This window comes from Heterocephalus glaber, unplaced genomic scaffold (assembly GCF_053883595.1).
Source record: "Heterocephalus glaber isolate CG9 unplaced genomic scaffold, H.glaber_assembly_v1.0 deba00000331, whole genome shotgun sequence".
Classification (NCBI taxonomy): Eukaryota; Metazoa; Chordata; class Mammalia; order Rodentia; family Bathyergidae; genus Heterocephalus; species Heterocephalus glaber.
The window spans coordinates 46,017,028-46,031,543 of NW_028258142.1; the positions used below are offsets into that span (position 1 = coordinate 46,017,028).

At 41.2% G+C, this 14,516-nt stretch overlaps 1 protein-coding gene across 3 annotated transcripts in view; it reads right to left on the bottom strand.

Moving 5' to 3' along the window:
* Positions 1-14,516, bottom strand: part of Mapre2 (microtubule associated protein RP/EB family member 2) — a 173,335-nt gene that overhangs the window by 93,224 nt on the left and 65,595 nt on the right. Inside the window, exon 1 of one of the 3 annotated variants that reach the window (XM_004855208.4) lies at positions 10,074-10,370. The exons of the other annotated variants lie outside the window; for them this stretch is intronic. Coding sequence (XP_004855265.1) covers positions 10,074-10,192 — 119 coding nt within the window. The 5' untranslated portion in view covers positions 10,193-10,370. Of the gene's footprint in view, positions 1-10,073; positions 10,371-14,516 lie in introns of those variants that run through there. 3 annotated transcript variants of the gene reach the window in all.

Sequence of the window (14,516 nt, forward strand, 5' to 3'; positions counted from 1 at the left end):
ACCAGCCATATGACCCAATCACTCCACTCCTAGGCACACAAAGATATGCACATGAATATTCACAGAAGCTTTATTTATAACTGCTAAAAACAAGAAATATTCAAATGTTCATCATCTGGTGAATGGATAAACAAAATATGGTACTGCTATATGATGGAATACTACTCAGTAATAAAGAGTAATGAACTGCAGGCACACCCAGTATGGATGGATCTCAAAATCATTTTGCTGAGTAAAACAGTCAGGCACTAACAGGCACACTGCATTCTGTATGATTTCATTAATATAAAAGAAATCTAATTTGTGGTGACAGAAACAGAAGTGACCCTGGACAGTGGACAGAAGAGATAAAGACTGCAAAATGTACAAAGAATTTTGGGGGGTAATGGAAAGGTTTAAATCTTGGCTATGGTGATGACATCAGGGCACTGAGTCATATACTTTAAATGGATGCAGTTTACTGTACATAAATTAATTCTTAATTAAGTTGATGAGGGGGGAAAGACTATACATAGTGTGGCTGGTCTGAATTTTTTCCAGACTCAATTTGGCCTTTTAATGAACTTCTGCTATACCATGTATTGTATCAGGTACTCAGGACACAGGGACCACAGATTGTTACAAAGACACAATAAAAAAGCAGATTTAAATGACAAGCATTAATACTTACTAACATTCTTCAAGGAATTTACTTTATACCAGGCAATGCTTAGTGTCCTTTATGTTCTGTATCTCATTTAATACACATAGGAACTCCATGAAGTTGGTGCTGTTACGATTTCCATACGCACAGTAGAAAAATGAGGGTTAGAGAGGCAGTTATAAAGGAGCTGGGATAGAAGAAAAGTCTCACTCCAGAGCCAAGCTTTGTCTAGGACCCCTCCTGCTTCTCCAAGCAGCTTCCAGGCTGGGGACTCAGAGTCCCCAACTGGTCCTAATGAGGGGCAGAAGGGGTTAGGTGGTCCAGGCCATCCTTTCAGTCCAGACCTGGGGGACAGCAGCACACGTTACATAGGTTGAAGAGAAGTTTCCTGGTCCTCCAGAGGACAACTTCAAGTCAGTGCTATGACAATGTTAGCTGCCTGTCAGAAATTCCAAGGACAGGAAAATTGATTTCCCAAGCATCACATCTGTCTCTCAAATTATTGTGCTTTCCAGACCCCAGGAAGAGAACCAGAAGAGTCTTGCTGGCCCCTCGCCCTCCTGTTGCCAAACCCCTGCCTAGGTTCACAGAGCACACATCATTTTCTTCCTCTCCTGGAGACTAAGTGCACATTTGAGGAGCAGGTTTGCCTGAGGAAAGACGGGATGCCAGAAAGCGAGACAGACACGAGGGGAGGCCTGGGGCATTCATCCTGGGAAACCCTCACTTTTCTCTGCGCTGCACACGCTGCCTCCCACCCCACAAACGGATAACTCGGTCTTCTGCTTCTCTTCTAGCAGAGATACTCAGTCACAAGCTCCACAGCCTCTTTAAAGATTGCTGGGTTGCTCACGTGGAGCAGGTCCTGATCCAAAGCTCTCCTCTTTGTTTTTTCTTAATGGCTCAGTTTCGCTGAGGTTTGTGCAGACTGGTGGGTGCGGAGGCTGCGGCAGAGACGCACAGGGAATGCACGCCGCCTGTTTCCTGACCATTGACACAGGATCCTGGGGTTACATGAAGGGCAGATACTGCTCCTTAACTTCTCTAAGGCCGGAGGCTGGGGGTAGCTGAGGGGAGGACAGGCGGTGGCAGCATGGCTAAAAAAGGCAATTACCTGTACCGTCACAGTTCTTGGCCCTATACACTACCTGACAAACAGCAGGGGCTCAATAAATGGGAAGAAAACAAAAGTGTAAAGAGGATGTTGAAAAATAATCCTCTCAGCACAAGATTCACGGAGCATACTAAGCAGGCTAGACACATCACCAAACCCAACACTGGCGGCTCCAGTGTGCGGTGGAGAAAATGAAACAGAATTTGGACGATGGGTTGCTATGTGTGAAAGCTCGAAGGGCTACACGAGGCAGGCGCTGAAACGGCACCGCTCATCTGTGCCTCGCGGTGCTTTAACAAACAAAAGAACGGCACTTGCATTAGCCAAACGGTGAGTAACCACTAAGCGACTTCAGGAGTCCACCGATATTTTGAGATGTTTTCTAACATACTTCTACGCATGAAATTAAAATTCATTTGATTTTTTAAATCCTTGCTGTTGTACTAAATGACACATTACTGTCTGCTTAGGTGATGCATTTATATAGTTTCAATTTTTTTAAAAACAACAAACAGGTACATAGTGACTAATCAACCCAGTCCTCATCCTTCTTAGTTTCTTACCTTTCAGTTTCCCATGTATATCAAGTGAATAGGAATATATACCTCAGTTTTCCTCACTGTATACAGAAGTTAATAAACAGTAATGTACTATTTTTAACCTAGTGATGGCCAATACATACATCACAAAAATCGAGGGATCAAAAGACATGAACCAGAAGTGGTCCAGGAGGTGTATGGACAGGGAGGGAGGGATGAGGAGGGGGTTAAAAAGAAAGGAATTGAGAAATGTCCATGTCCATGTACCAACCCTCCATGATGAATGTAGTCATAATGTACTGCAAATATGTAGCAATAAGAAAGAGATATGTAAGCTTTTTACTTTTCCTCAGTGGCGGCACCACTGAGCTAAATCCCCAAGCCTCAAGAGATGTTTTTAAGGAAGAAGAAACCTTCCTGCTACAAGTTACTCTGCAATGCTCAAGTTTGTGCCTCAAGGTTACGTTAATAAAACATATATACAGGTCACAGTGGGGTATGCACACAGTTTTTACTCACATTCTCCATACCTAAAAGCTTTTCAAAATTATATCAGTGATAATTTTGCCTTTAGCAAGACTAAGAATGGTAACACCAAAATTACTTTTATTAGGAAAGCTGAACCAACTGAAGACTTCTGAACCAACAACAGTCATACAGCAGAAAAAAACAAGACATTCTGGGTGCTCTCTGGGTCCAGGTGTGGGCACCTCTCCACCTTGGACCCCTCCCTTCAGGTTTCCTCCTGCGGACGCCACGGCCTCTAGAAGCTCGTTCATATAGGGCTGTGCTTTACTTATCTTTGTATTCCAAGGGCACAGCATGGAGACTGGCATACTGAAGGAACTCAATAAGTCTCCTGAACAAAGAATTTTATCTCGAACTTTAATAATAATCATATAATACCCAACACTGGGAATTAAAAAAAAATACATTATTAGCAAGCTCAAAACATGCTTGGTCATTCCAAAAAGGGAGTAGATGGTGGGCAGGAGGAGGGCAGGACCTCACTCTCGTAGCTCCCTTTCTTCTGGATTTGTAGGGCACCAAGTGAAAAACACTACAGGGAATTGTGGAGGGCCCTTATGTGAAGGATACCACTGTTTATAACCAAAGTATAATCGTGAACAGAAGAAAGCTTCCCATAGACGTCGATGCCTCTGGCATTACCTCCTAAGGCTTTGCCAAGGTAGGATGACACTAAATAAAGAACAAGGAATTAATGTCTTTAAAACAAAACAAAAGAAAACAAATACCACTTCTAGGAAAAATGAAACAGGATTGCAGAAATCTAAAGTATACCTCCCATGAAGAACACAGTCATTTTATGAAATGACAAACACTGGCCATAAATTTCAAGATTGATTCTGTGTACAATTAAAATATCTCCATAAAGTCTGTCTTGTAGATTTTGTAGATTAGACAAAATATCTTTAGGAAGTACAGTGCTGCTATCAAAACTACACATTGGGAACGATCAAAAGTTTACAGGTCTCCAACAATGTGTGCACGTGTGTTTGTGCGAGCACACTGACGTACATAACATACTCTTCCTTCTTGCCCTACTCACTTTCTGTCCCAAAGTCATGACCAAAATTAGATTCTTTTGTACCTGCTGGAACCAAATGGAGCCCGAAAGCAAAAGAAACACTGAGCTCTTGCCATATTTTCTTAACTAGCTCAGCATTACAGGACACCATCACTAAAAGTTGCCATTGACTTGATCATCCTGTGGATCTGTCACCAACTTCTGCCCCTTTGGAAAAAATAAAACAATACTTTAAGAGAACGTGTCCATGCTTAACTGAGTAAAATCCTAGTAAGCCTGGAGAAATCTGACACTAAGAATGTACTTTTTCAGTAATCTAAGAAATTATTGCTAAGTGGCCTATAAAATTCAACCTTTACCTCACTAATAATTTATTTTTATTACAGTAAATGATCATTTTAGAGATGCATTTAACAAAAACATATTCAGGAGAAATTTCTTTGATTCATCAAGGCAAAAGTTATATATAATTTCTGTTCCTATGCGAATTGTAGGTTTTCATTTTGGAAGAATTCTCTCTATGTAGGCCAGAAACACTGAGAATCAGAATTTTAAAATGAGCTAAGAAACATTGCATGGAGTATTCCAAGAAATAAGGCTGCTTTAAGATACTGGTTGAATAAGACATAACCAATTTAGTATTACAGAGGCAGGAAAGCTGAAAGCCTGAAGTCAGGAAGAATGAAATTATTCTAACATACATACTCTAACACATTTCATTGTGGAAAAAGGTACTTTTGACAGGAGAGATGCAAATCAATTTGTCCTTGAAAATGAAATTGACAAAATTTATAAAGTAATTTTTTATGAGCCAGGATAAACTCTCAGTCCACTTCAGTGGCCACCATCAAGGTGACATCTTCGAACTGTGAGTGTTCCGAGCAATCTCACCAGCCCTGTCTCTAAGTCTTATGGCCATAAACAAGGGAGGATCCTTCACAGTGAAGTACCAGATGCTCTGCTTCTAAGTTTGGGAGGATCAGAATAGTGCTCCACACTGACCACCTTTAAGTCAGACTGCTACCTAGGAAGTGGATGTTCAGATATAAAAGCCATTGTCTGACTTAAGTTCCAGCCCTATTATAAGACGAAGCTGCATTCACTGTTTCTACTCAGAGAAAGCTGTCTGAGTCAGGGAACATCCATCTGCCTTGCCTTGATCCCTGCAGGGTAAGGGTCTTGAGTTCTCTCATAGCCTGTAAATCCTCATTAATTTTGGAGCACTCAGGGTGGGCCACTTGTAGACCCCATTTTCCTTTCAACTCACATTTTAAAACAGGAGGTGGATTCCAGCCTCTGTTCTCAGTGCACTGTTTGTTAGGTAATAAGCCTTTAGTAGTTTCCTATTTCCAAGTTCCTGCCTGCCTTGCAATGTTCCTGTCTCATTTTCCACCACTGCCCAAATGGACAGAGGAGCCAGGCCCATGAAATTATGTCTGATTCTAAAGCCTGTATCTTTTCCCTAAGACATAGGACTTTAGTCTCTTTCAGCATTCTATAGCATACTGGCCTTAAGGATATATTTTCTTACTTTGAGACACTGTGAGCTCAGGAAGTGCAAACCACTTTTGCTAAGCAAAATATGTAAATCTGCTATAAAATGAGCTGATTATAACTTAGACTTTGCTAGAACTCAAGGTCTTTGAAGGAGTACCTCGCAAAGACCTTGGCCAGAGCAGACTCCTACATAACTACTGAATTAATTAATTCTCTGACTGAAATGGCCTATTTACGTTAGTCCCAACATTTCCCCCTCCATTAGTGTAAAGGATTATTTACTGCAGCTTCAAGAAATCCCTATAAACACAAAAAAGGATGCTGCATAAGAAAATCAACTTTCAAAATTCCCAAGGACACTCTCATATTACTGCTCTGCTAAATCATGCACTGTCAACAGACACCATGACCAGCTACAGAGCCTGGGTGAGATTCTCCCCAAGGGCAAGAGCACCCAGAAAACCACTCCATTAATAGAAGCCGTTATAACAGATCCTGAAAAGGAGTTACAAGGTTGGGCACCTAACAAATCATCAAGCAATCTTCTATCTTTCACAAACACTAAGAAAAATATTAAAGGCCAAATCTACATTTTTAAAACCTCCACTGACAGTATAAACCCAGATGATACTAATATGTGCATACTGGAGACACATGAAGCTAGACTTCTGCTATCTATAGCTGCTGTTTTGGGAGATGTGATTTGAAATCTACATTCTGGCAAAAGGCGAGCCATGTTATAACAGTGACTACTGAATGGAATACACTTTCATAACTCCCCATACTATACTCCTCTTTGTTTTCCTTAAAACAGTTTTTTTTTTTTTTTTTGGTGCCTGGGATCAAACTCAGGACCTCGAGCTTGTGAGGTTGAGACTCGGGCACCACTGAGCTAAATCCCCAGTCCAACATTTCATTTTTTAAAATTAGCAAAGCTAAGTGTTTTAGGCCAGTATTTTAGACTTACGTTTTAGTTTGTCCATTTCCTGGGGCCAAGTAATTTTTTTAAAAAAGTATTTGGAAGCACGCTACTGCAGTAGCCATATGTAGTGGTAGCCACCCATTTCTGAATAGTCCTCTAGCCTCATATATTCATTCTCAAAAGCCAGGGGTATGCATACGAAGATGCAGAGGGCAGAGAGCCAGTTAATAAATCTCATTTCCCATCCACATCTGCATAGAACAGAGCTACAGGGAGCATCCTCTCTAGGGAGACCCAGAGCACAATTCACGCACTCTGAATTAAACAGTATCACCTCAAATGGCCCCCTCACCATATGTATCTTTTTAAGCAGTTCTTAAAATATATGGATTTCTAGTGCCCCTAAATGTGGCAAGGAAGCTGAGGCTGAGGAAGCAATCACATAAGAGTGGACATGAGCCGTGGAGATGTGGCTTCCCAGAGCCATTTTTGTACTTGCTTGTTTGAACTGAAATTACTAATCTACAGGAAGCTTGCTTTGCTAATCAAAGTGCACACTACTTTCAATAATGATTTACCACCTATTCTACTCCAGGTTGTGAAAATGGGCTCTGTTTACACTAACAGATACCTGGGTCACGATATCTGGGTCAGGAGTGACAGATGTCTTTTATTTGTGAACAATCTGGTGCAAATGGTATAAAAATAGAAGAGTGACTATTTGCCCCTTAGCTGTGCTGCATGGTCCTATTATCTAGGTGTCCACTCCTCCTAGTACCTGCACTGGAGGCATGGCAAAGAGTTCCAACAGAGTACCTTTCCAGTAACAACTGCATTCTTGTATTTACATTGTTCTTTAAAGAATTTGATTTACATGGTTTTAATTTTTATTTTTTGATGTGTTAGAGATGGATTTCAGGGCCTTACATGTGCTAGGCAAGTACTCTACCTCTGAATTATATCCCCATCCCAGATACCATTTGTTTTAAATGTTTGAAGTTAACCTCACAATATCTCTGTATGAATGGGACCAGATATCTTTATGCCTAACTAGCAAAGGTAGAAAATAAAGCCTCAGATAAAGGGTTTTCTGGGTTCCTATTACAATGGAATTGCGTCTGGCCTTGCCAAGGTCCTGGGCTCACCCAGGGTCCCACGGGACTCCACACAGAACTTCCAAGCACATCTCATTGTTGAGGCTATCCCAAGCTTACAGCCAATGTCAAACTTTTACTTGGTTAAACCTCTACTGAGCTTTCAAACTGCCTTCCAAGTTTCCTTAACAATTAAATGGCTATCTTATTCCAGTCTTGGGATGCCAAAATAATGATGGAACATTTCCGGAAAGAAAAATGTGTCACATTTTTCCTTTCCCTGTGTCTCTTCAGAAAAAAAAAAAAAAAAAGTGGTAGTCGCCTTACATTGGTCATCCACTTTGAAAGAGAAGCAGACTAGTGTGTCTGTTTCCAAGTGCATCCTCTGTATAATGCAAGACAAATCCAATCTTGGAGGCCTCTTTCTTTCCTTCTCCTATGACACCTCTCACTATAGTATCTACTAGTCCTATATAAAAAATACCAACGCAAAGATGCTCTCAGTGACTTAAGAATCTGTTCTGTCAGATCATTATTCAAATTCAGTTTTGCTTTTTATATAATCTCAGGTAGTATTATAGGGACTCAGAAAGCAAACTGGAAATAATTCAGAAAATGAAAATAGTAATTTAGATCAAATTAAAGAAGCAAATAAAATTTTATTTTAAAACAATAATTTATCATGAGAAGGTAACATTTAACCTGTTAAATTATTTTTCATTGCCATTTCAAGTGGGTTCAAACGAGTAATGAAACCCAACCGGGAAACCTCCTTTGGCTTATGTGGTAAAATCTGAACTCCATCCTAAAAGTAACTGCTACATAGTATGAATAGTACATAGTATGAATTAAATCACTTAGGAAATGAGAGTTTCAAAGGTATTACTTCTAAGAATGGTTGAAATAAACGAAGTTCAAAAGCAAATCAAATTTTTTCTTCTTAAATTCTATTTTTAAGTTTTGGGATGTTCACAGAGCACAAAGGTAGAGGAGTAATGAGAGGAGGGGCCGGAATTTCTAATATAGGGTCTTCTAACAAAGAATCCCAGAAGTTGTGGGTCAATTTTGGTTTACATTAAGAGAATAACAAGTACTTGAAATCTCTAAGGATGCCATGTCAACACATTTGTTGGAACCATACCGCATGAGATTTTGGTAACCTCACGGGCACAGCCAAAATTAACTCCAAGTATTTATGTAACTGCCAGGGATGACAGGGCAAAGATTGCTTATAATGTTTTTTTAAGTCAATAATCAATGTGTGCCTTTGGTCAAAGAGAAAGGAAGCAGGATACTTTTGGTCCTATTTTATCATATGCAACATTTATACACACAAAATAGTCTGCTCATAATACCACCTGAATGTTTGGATGAAGGCTTTCAAAAACGTGTTATTTCCTGTTGCTTACTAGCTGAAAGGATGCGCTTTAGCTTTAGTGGTATGTGTGCTCGGCTTCAAAGCAAAAGCATTGTTGGTGGTTATCAAGGTAACATTTAAAAATAACTACCCCATCCTTGGGGGGGGGCAGAAAAATGGAAGCAAAGCTTTTGTAAATAGGAGGGGAAGAAGGGTTGAAGGGAGGGGAGGGAAAAGGAAAAAAAGCAGCAGCAAAATATATGCTGTACAAAAATTCCCTGTGATGAATGTTATCATTATGCATATCTAAAATGTACCCATAAAAAGGAACTATGCTGACAATTAAAAAGAGAAAGAAATAAAAATACCCCAGCACAAAAGAAGTTCAGAGGAAATGTGATCGAATCTATCAGTCTAAGTCTGGCCTTGAGCTGCCTAAGACACTAGCTGCATTCTCCATTACATTGTTATCCTTATCAAACAATGCAAACAATTTTAATGAGCTTATCTACGGGAACATATTGCCAGATACGTTAATGTAAAAATGATGCCAACCACACAGGCCAACTCATTAATCAAAAGGCGCACAATGCAATGACCAAGATCATTCCCATCCTCAAATCAGACCTCAACAAAATACCAGGAATTACCTTCCTACTGTAAATAAGAAGGGCTCCTCCACCCATGCGGAGGCAATAAACTCCTAAGAAAATGCATAACAGCACCAGTTTTTTCCAGGTCCATTACAGTCCACCTCTTTCTTTAAAAAAACCCAGGGTTCAAAGGAGAAAATTTTGGTTTATGTCTGACACTGTGACCTTTGCTGTCAACCCTTGCACCAGTCAGCATGCGGATTTTTTACAAAGCTCCATCAATCTGGCGGTTTAACATCACAGACTGCAGCTTAATCTAGAGGATTCCATCTTTCCCGCACGCTCTCCAGGTTGAGTGCAAACGCTTTCCTCCCCATCCTCCCATCTGTTTTCTCTCCCTTTAGGCGTAGCTACCTAATGGCCCCTTTAAAATCGAAAAGGGAAAGGAGAAAAGGAAGTGCTACAGCCAGTCTCTCTTTGGAAGGGGGAGAAAATAGCATGCATTTTTATCAATGTGGAAGGAAAGAGATGGAGGGAGACCTTTTGCAGGCAGCAAACCTAGTCACAAAATGCTTTTCATCTGCAATCGTGAAGCCTCAATGCATCCCCAACGTGACGCATGGAAACAGCAAATAACCACGCCAGCTTCCACAAATGCACGCCTGTAGCCCGGGTCCGGGCAGTGTCTGCTGCATTATATAACGGGGCGGACTTCCGCGCGTCCCCGCCACCGTCCCGGCCGGCGCCCCGTGCCAGCACCATTACCTGTAGGATCGCTCCCCGCGCACTGTGTGCTTCCGGAAAGGAATGATGGTCCCGTTATCCTGGATGATGTCGTTGTTGTTCTCGCCATTTGGGGACAGGGTTTGGGTCGGCCCAGGCATTGGCGCACTCCCGAGAAAGGGAATAAACCGCTGTCGGCTGGCTGGTGAGGAAGGTGGCTGCGTCTTGCTGCTGCTCGCCTGCTCGCAGGGACCGCGCCTACCGCCTGCTTGCTAGCCGCTGCCGCCTTCTCCTTACTCGGCTCCCGCCCCGCCCCACCCTGCCGGGTCCCGCCCTCCCGGCTGCTGACGTCAGAGCGCCCGGCAGCACACAGGTCACGTGGCCAGCCCGTCACCATAGCAACCCGCTAACTCATCACCTCGCCTCAATTCACACAGGGCCGCGGCGTGACCACGCCGGCGGTTCCAGGCGGGCACCGAGCAGGCCTACATCTGGCATGTAAAACCCCAGGCCACCCCGTAGCCCCCCTCGTAGACTAGCCTTGTCTGAAAACCAGCTCTTCCTCTAACCATTTCCTTTCCGACCCGTGCTCCAACTGCAGCTGTGTACACAAAAGAAGGATTCATGGAAAGGGGCGTGGGAGACCCTTTTAACTCCTTGCATACCAAGTTCCATGCCATGAAAATTAATCTTGGACATTTTTGGGGAAAAAAATCTAAAAAGATCTGGTGGCCAGTTTCTACAAAAGATGCCTGATTAAAGGTGTTAAAATGTCTAGCTTCCTCCTTTACTCTCCAAAGCAGCAACCGCTTCCTCAATAGAAGGAAAAATAAATAAATAATACAAAACACCTAGGAGGAGGCTGTCTTTTCTTCTAATCAATGTATAGCCTTTCCTTTAATAACGTGAGGATTTAAGATTGCAAATTAAGAGATCTTTTGTATAGAAGAGTCACCAAAAAATGTGTTTTTCAAAAAAAAAAACAAAAACCCACCATTTTGGAGTGTCAGTTACCCATGACCCTCCAATTCAAATTCTCTATATTGCTTCCTGATACAGATCATTGATTCCTCGTCATCTATTTTATTTCCATATGAATAACAAGTGACCACCTCATATAGTATTTGGAAGTCTCAACATTCAAGTTGTTCTCTATCACTGCAGTTTTCAAACACAATGGTTGTGAGTCAAGCGTTATTAATATCATCCCCATTTAGAAATGAGTAAACTAGATGGTTTAAATTATTAAAGGTCTCACAGGTAGGAAATGGTAAATAAGACAATGGCACAATGATGTGCACTCAAACTGTACTGATTAAGATGAGAATCAAATACTTTAGCTATGCTCCCAATATGACCACTGTGAAAAGATGACTGTAAATACAATTGCACACATAGTAAAATCTGTGGATTAGATTTTTACATTCTCTACAGACACCAAATGCGTCCAGTACTGTCCTCCAGAAAGAAAAGAGTTTGAAGGATTCTCTACTTATCAGAAGTGACCTCTAAACTTTCATGAGATGGGACAGAAAGAGTTGGGGTATAAAAGACACAGTATAAATACATGTGACAGAAAGTACTAGGCTATGGCTCACTCCCATTATTGTATAGTTTATCAGCTTCATCATTCTGTGATACAGATATTAAAAACAAGTAAAAACTCTGTCATTCCTGACAACTCTTCAGCGTATGTCCCTGGTTATAAGTTATTTCTGGTATCAAGCTTCTGGAATTGGAATCAAATGTTCACAACCCAGATGGTAATGATAATCTCAAACAAGGGGTCCTCTTCTTCTATTTTATACTCTCCTTTTGGGCTATTATTTTCTTTAAAATAATAATAATAATAATAATATTTTCTGCTTCTATTGTTAGTTCCCTGTGTACAAGTGATTCCTCTGTTCACATCTTGATTTATATGACACTTTTTTCTCATATAATGTGTCCAGTTCTGACCTATGACTTACAAGGTACACAGATAAATATCTAAGAAATACACAGCAAGCTTCACATTGCACAATGAAGTAAAGGGACATAACAGGTAGCTGCTGCTACAAAGACCTATGCTTTCTCTTACTATTTCTTGACCCACTGCCGTCAATGTTCTTACTGATTTGTTCCCTTTCACAAAAGGCTCTCTTTAAGGGGTGGTAGTCTGAAGTTGAAAGGCACAGTCTAAAATCAAATATTCAATATTTTTAGAGTATGGTCTCACATTTGGGGGTTCTTTAGAACAGCTTCTTTTCCCATGATCATTCCATATTTAACCAATATGTTAGACATGGTTGGTTTTATCATGAAGACTAAATTGGTCAAGTTTGAATGTATAGCTCGTTAATTATATCAACTCATTTGTGGAACAAATACTCCCACTTTTTTTCTAGGTTGCTCATGAAGGAGGGGAAGATGGCCAAGAATTTGGTTAATGGGCTTACAGGGGAGGGGTAGTGAGTCAGGTGAAGGAGGTGTCTAGGAGCCCTTGTAAATCTTCCTCTTTGAGCTCTCTGAGCCACACTACTATAAAGGGAGCTGGAGAACTCTTGAGACCAGTGATTACCCTCTGAGATGCAGGGGTAACAGGGGTAATAATTTGAAAATATTAAACAGATGTGTTTTCATTCCTCTCCCCATAAATCAGGTTACCTGACAGTCATTCTCCAGTTTAGCCCTGGGGAAAATGGGCGGCAAATTCCACTTTGGGAAAGAGGGTGATACAATATAGGGAAATTGCAGAAGAGACAGGAGGAAGGGAAAAGAAAGGAAGGGAAACCCACACTTTCCCGGCTTAATTGAGTATAGGAAGAAGGGAATGAGGTGGGAAAAAGGAAGGTCACCCATCTGTAGGCCTCTAGGCTCATGTTCTAGAAGGGAAGACATTAAAAAGGCTGAAGACAAAGCCAAAATCTAAGGGACTTGCTTTCGTCTCATTTGATGTATGAGATCTAGGAAACAACTGCCTAGAAAGAATGTTTCAACAACTCTCCTTCTCAAAGAAAGGGATGGCCCTATGATAGTAAAGAGCCCCCTTTCCTGAAAAGGTGGCCCCATCACAGTAAAGATTGATCAATGGCTTGAAATGGTGAGAAGGTAGGCTTGAGTTTGACTCTCCAAAGTATAGAAACATGATGTAGAACATATCCACAAGTTTCTATCTACCCTGTAGGGCACAGGAAGGAGGGTGAGTGCATGGCGCTATCAGAAAGCTGAGTTAATGGTACCAGCGGTGGGAGGGGACATCATTACAACTACCTAGTTCTACAGGGTGGAACTTCTAGGGTAGACCCTAATAAATACAAATAGCCACCTGTGAGGAAGCTACACAGTGCCAGGGATATGTCTATTGGGAGACACTGAAGTTGAAATGTTCAGCATAGGACACTAGCAGAATGCTAATGGTCAGGGTCAGAGCAGCTACTCCTCAGCAGACTCAGATACTATAAATCCAAGGATCAGTCTGAGACCAGGAGGCCCTCTTTGTGTTTCTACCAGCCCCTATTCAATCCTATAGACATCATCTTGTGGAGGGGTTAGGGAAAGGGAAGCAAATCTAAAAGACTGAATATTCATCCAAGTGATGGAGCCATCCAAATATAGCCTAAATTGGAAGAGGCTGTTACATTGTCAGTCATCAAGTTCGAACCTGCTTCTTAAGCCCCCAGCAGCAAATGGAGAGGAACACAGATGGGGGTGTGTGTGTGTGGCTAAGCTATTTTTGTACATTTGACTGTGGATTCAGGTTTTGTTTAATGGATATAGGTATACTTAAAATTAGCATGTGCAAACCACTTTCCTCCATCTCCAAGCGCCCATGGAAAATGACTTCTCTCATCAAGCATCATGAAGTAGGGGCTCTGGCATCTCAGGCAGATCACTGATGATTTAAGTTATTTTATATCTCTAACATTTAGTTTCCTAATCTATAAGGCAGGTTTGATAATAATGGCTCCACAGTGCTGCTGTAGTGTTAAGTGCATTTAAAGCACTTAACACATTGATGGCATACAGCAAACCTCATTAGTGGCAGATGTTATTATATTTAAGTAATATGTTAGGCATGCCCTAAAATGTTCGTTTATTCATGGAACACTGACAACTGGCTTTCTTATGTAGTAAGAGCTAGTAAAACAAGAAGACCTCAAAGAACCCCAGGGTTGTGAGTAAGCAAGGTAAAAACAATTGGCAATTATAACTAGAACGTAACTACTATGGTATCACACAGGGTGGTATGGGACCATAGAAGATAAGCACTGCACACTGGAAACAGGGAAGTAGATTTGAAGAGTTTCCTCAGGTCACCGGTACCCAGCTTGGATGAGTAATAATAGTAGTAGCCTTTCCTGTTTCCTTCCTATGCAACAGAACACAAGTTCCCTTAGGAAATGGGCTCCAAGTATTCTAATCACTGCTGTAGCTTAAGTTCTTAGAACAGGGCCTGGTAAGTAGTAGCTACTAAATGAATGTATAATTCACTAATCTATTTAA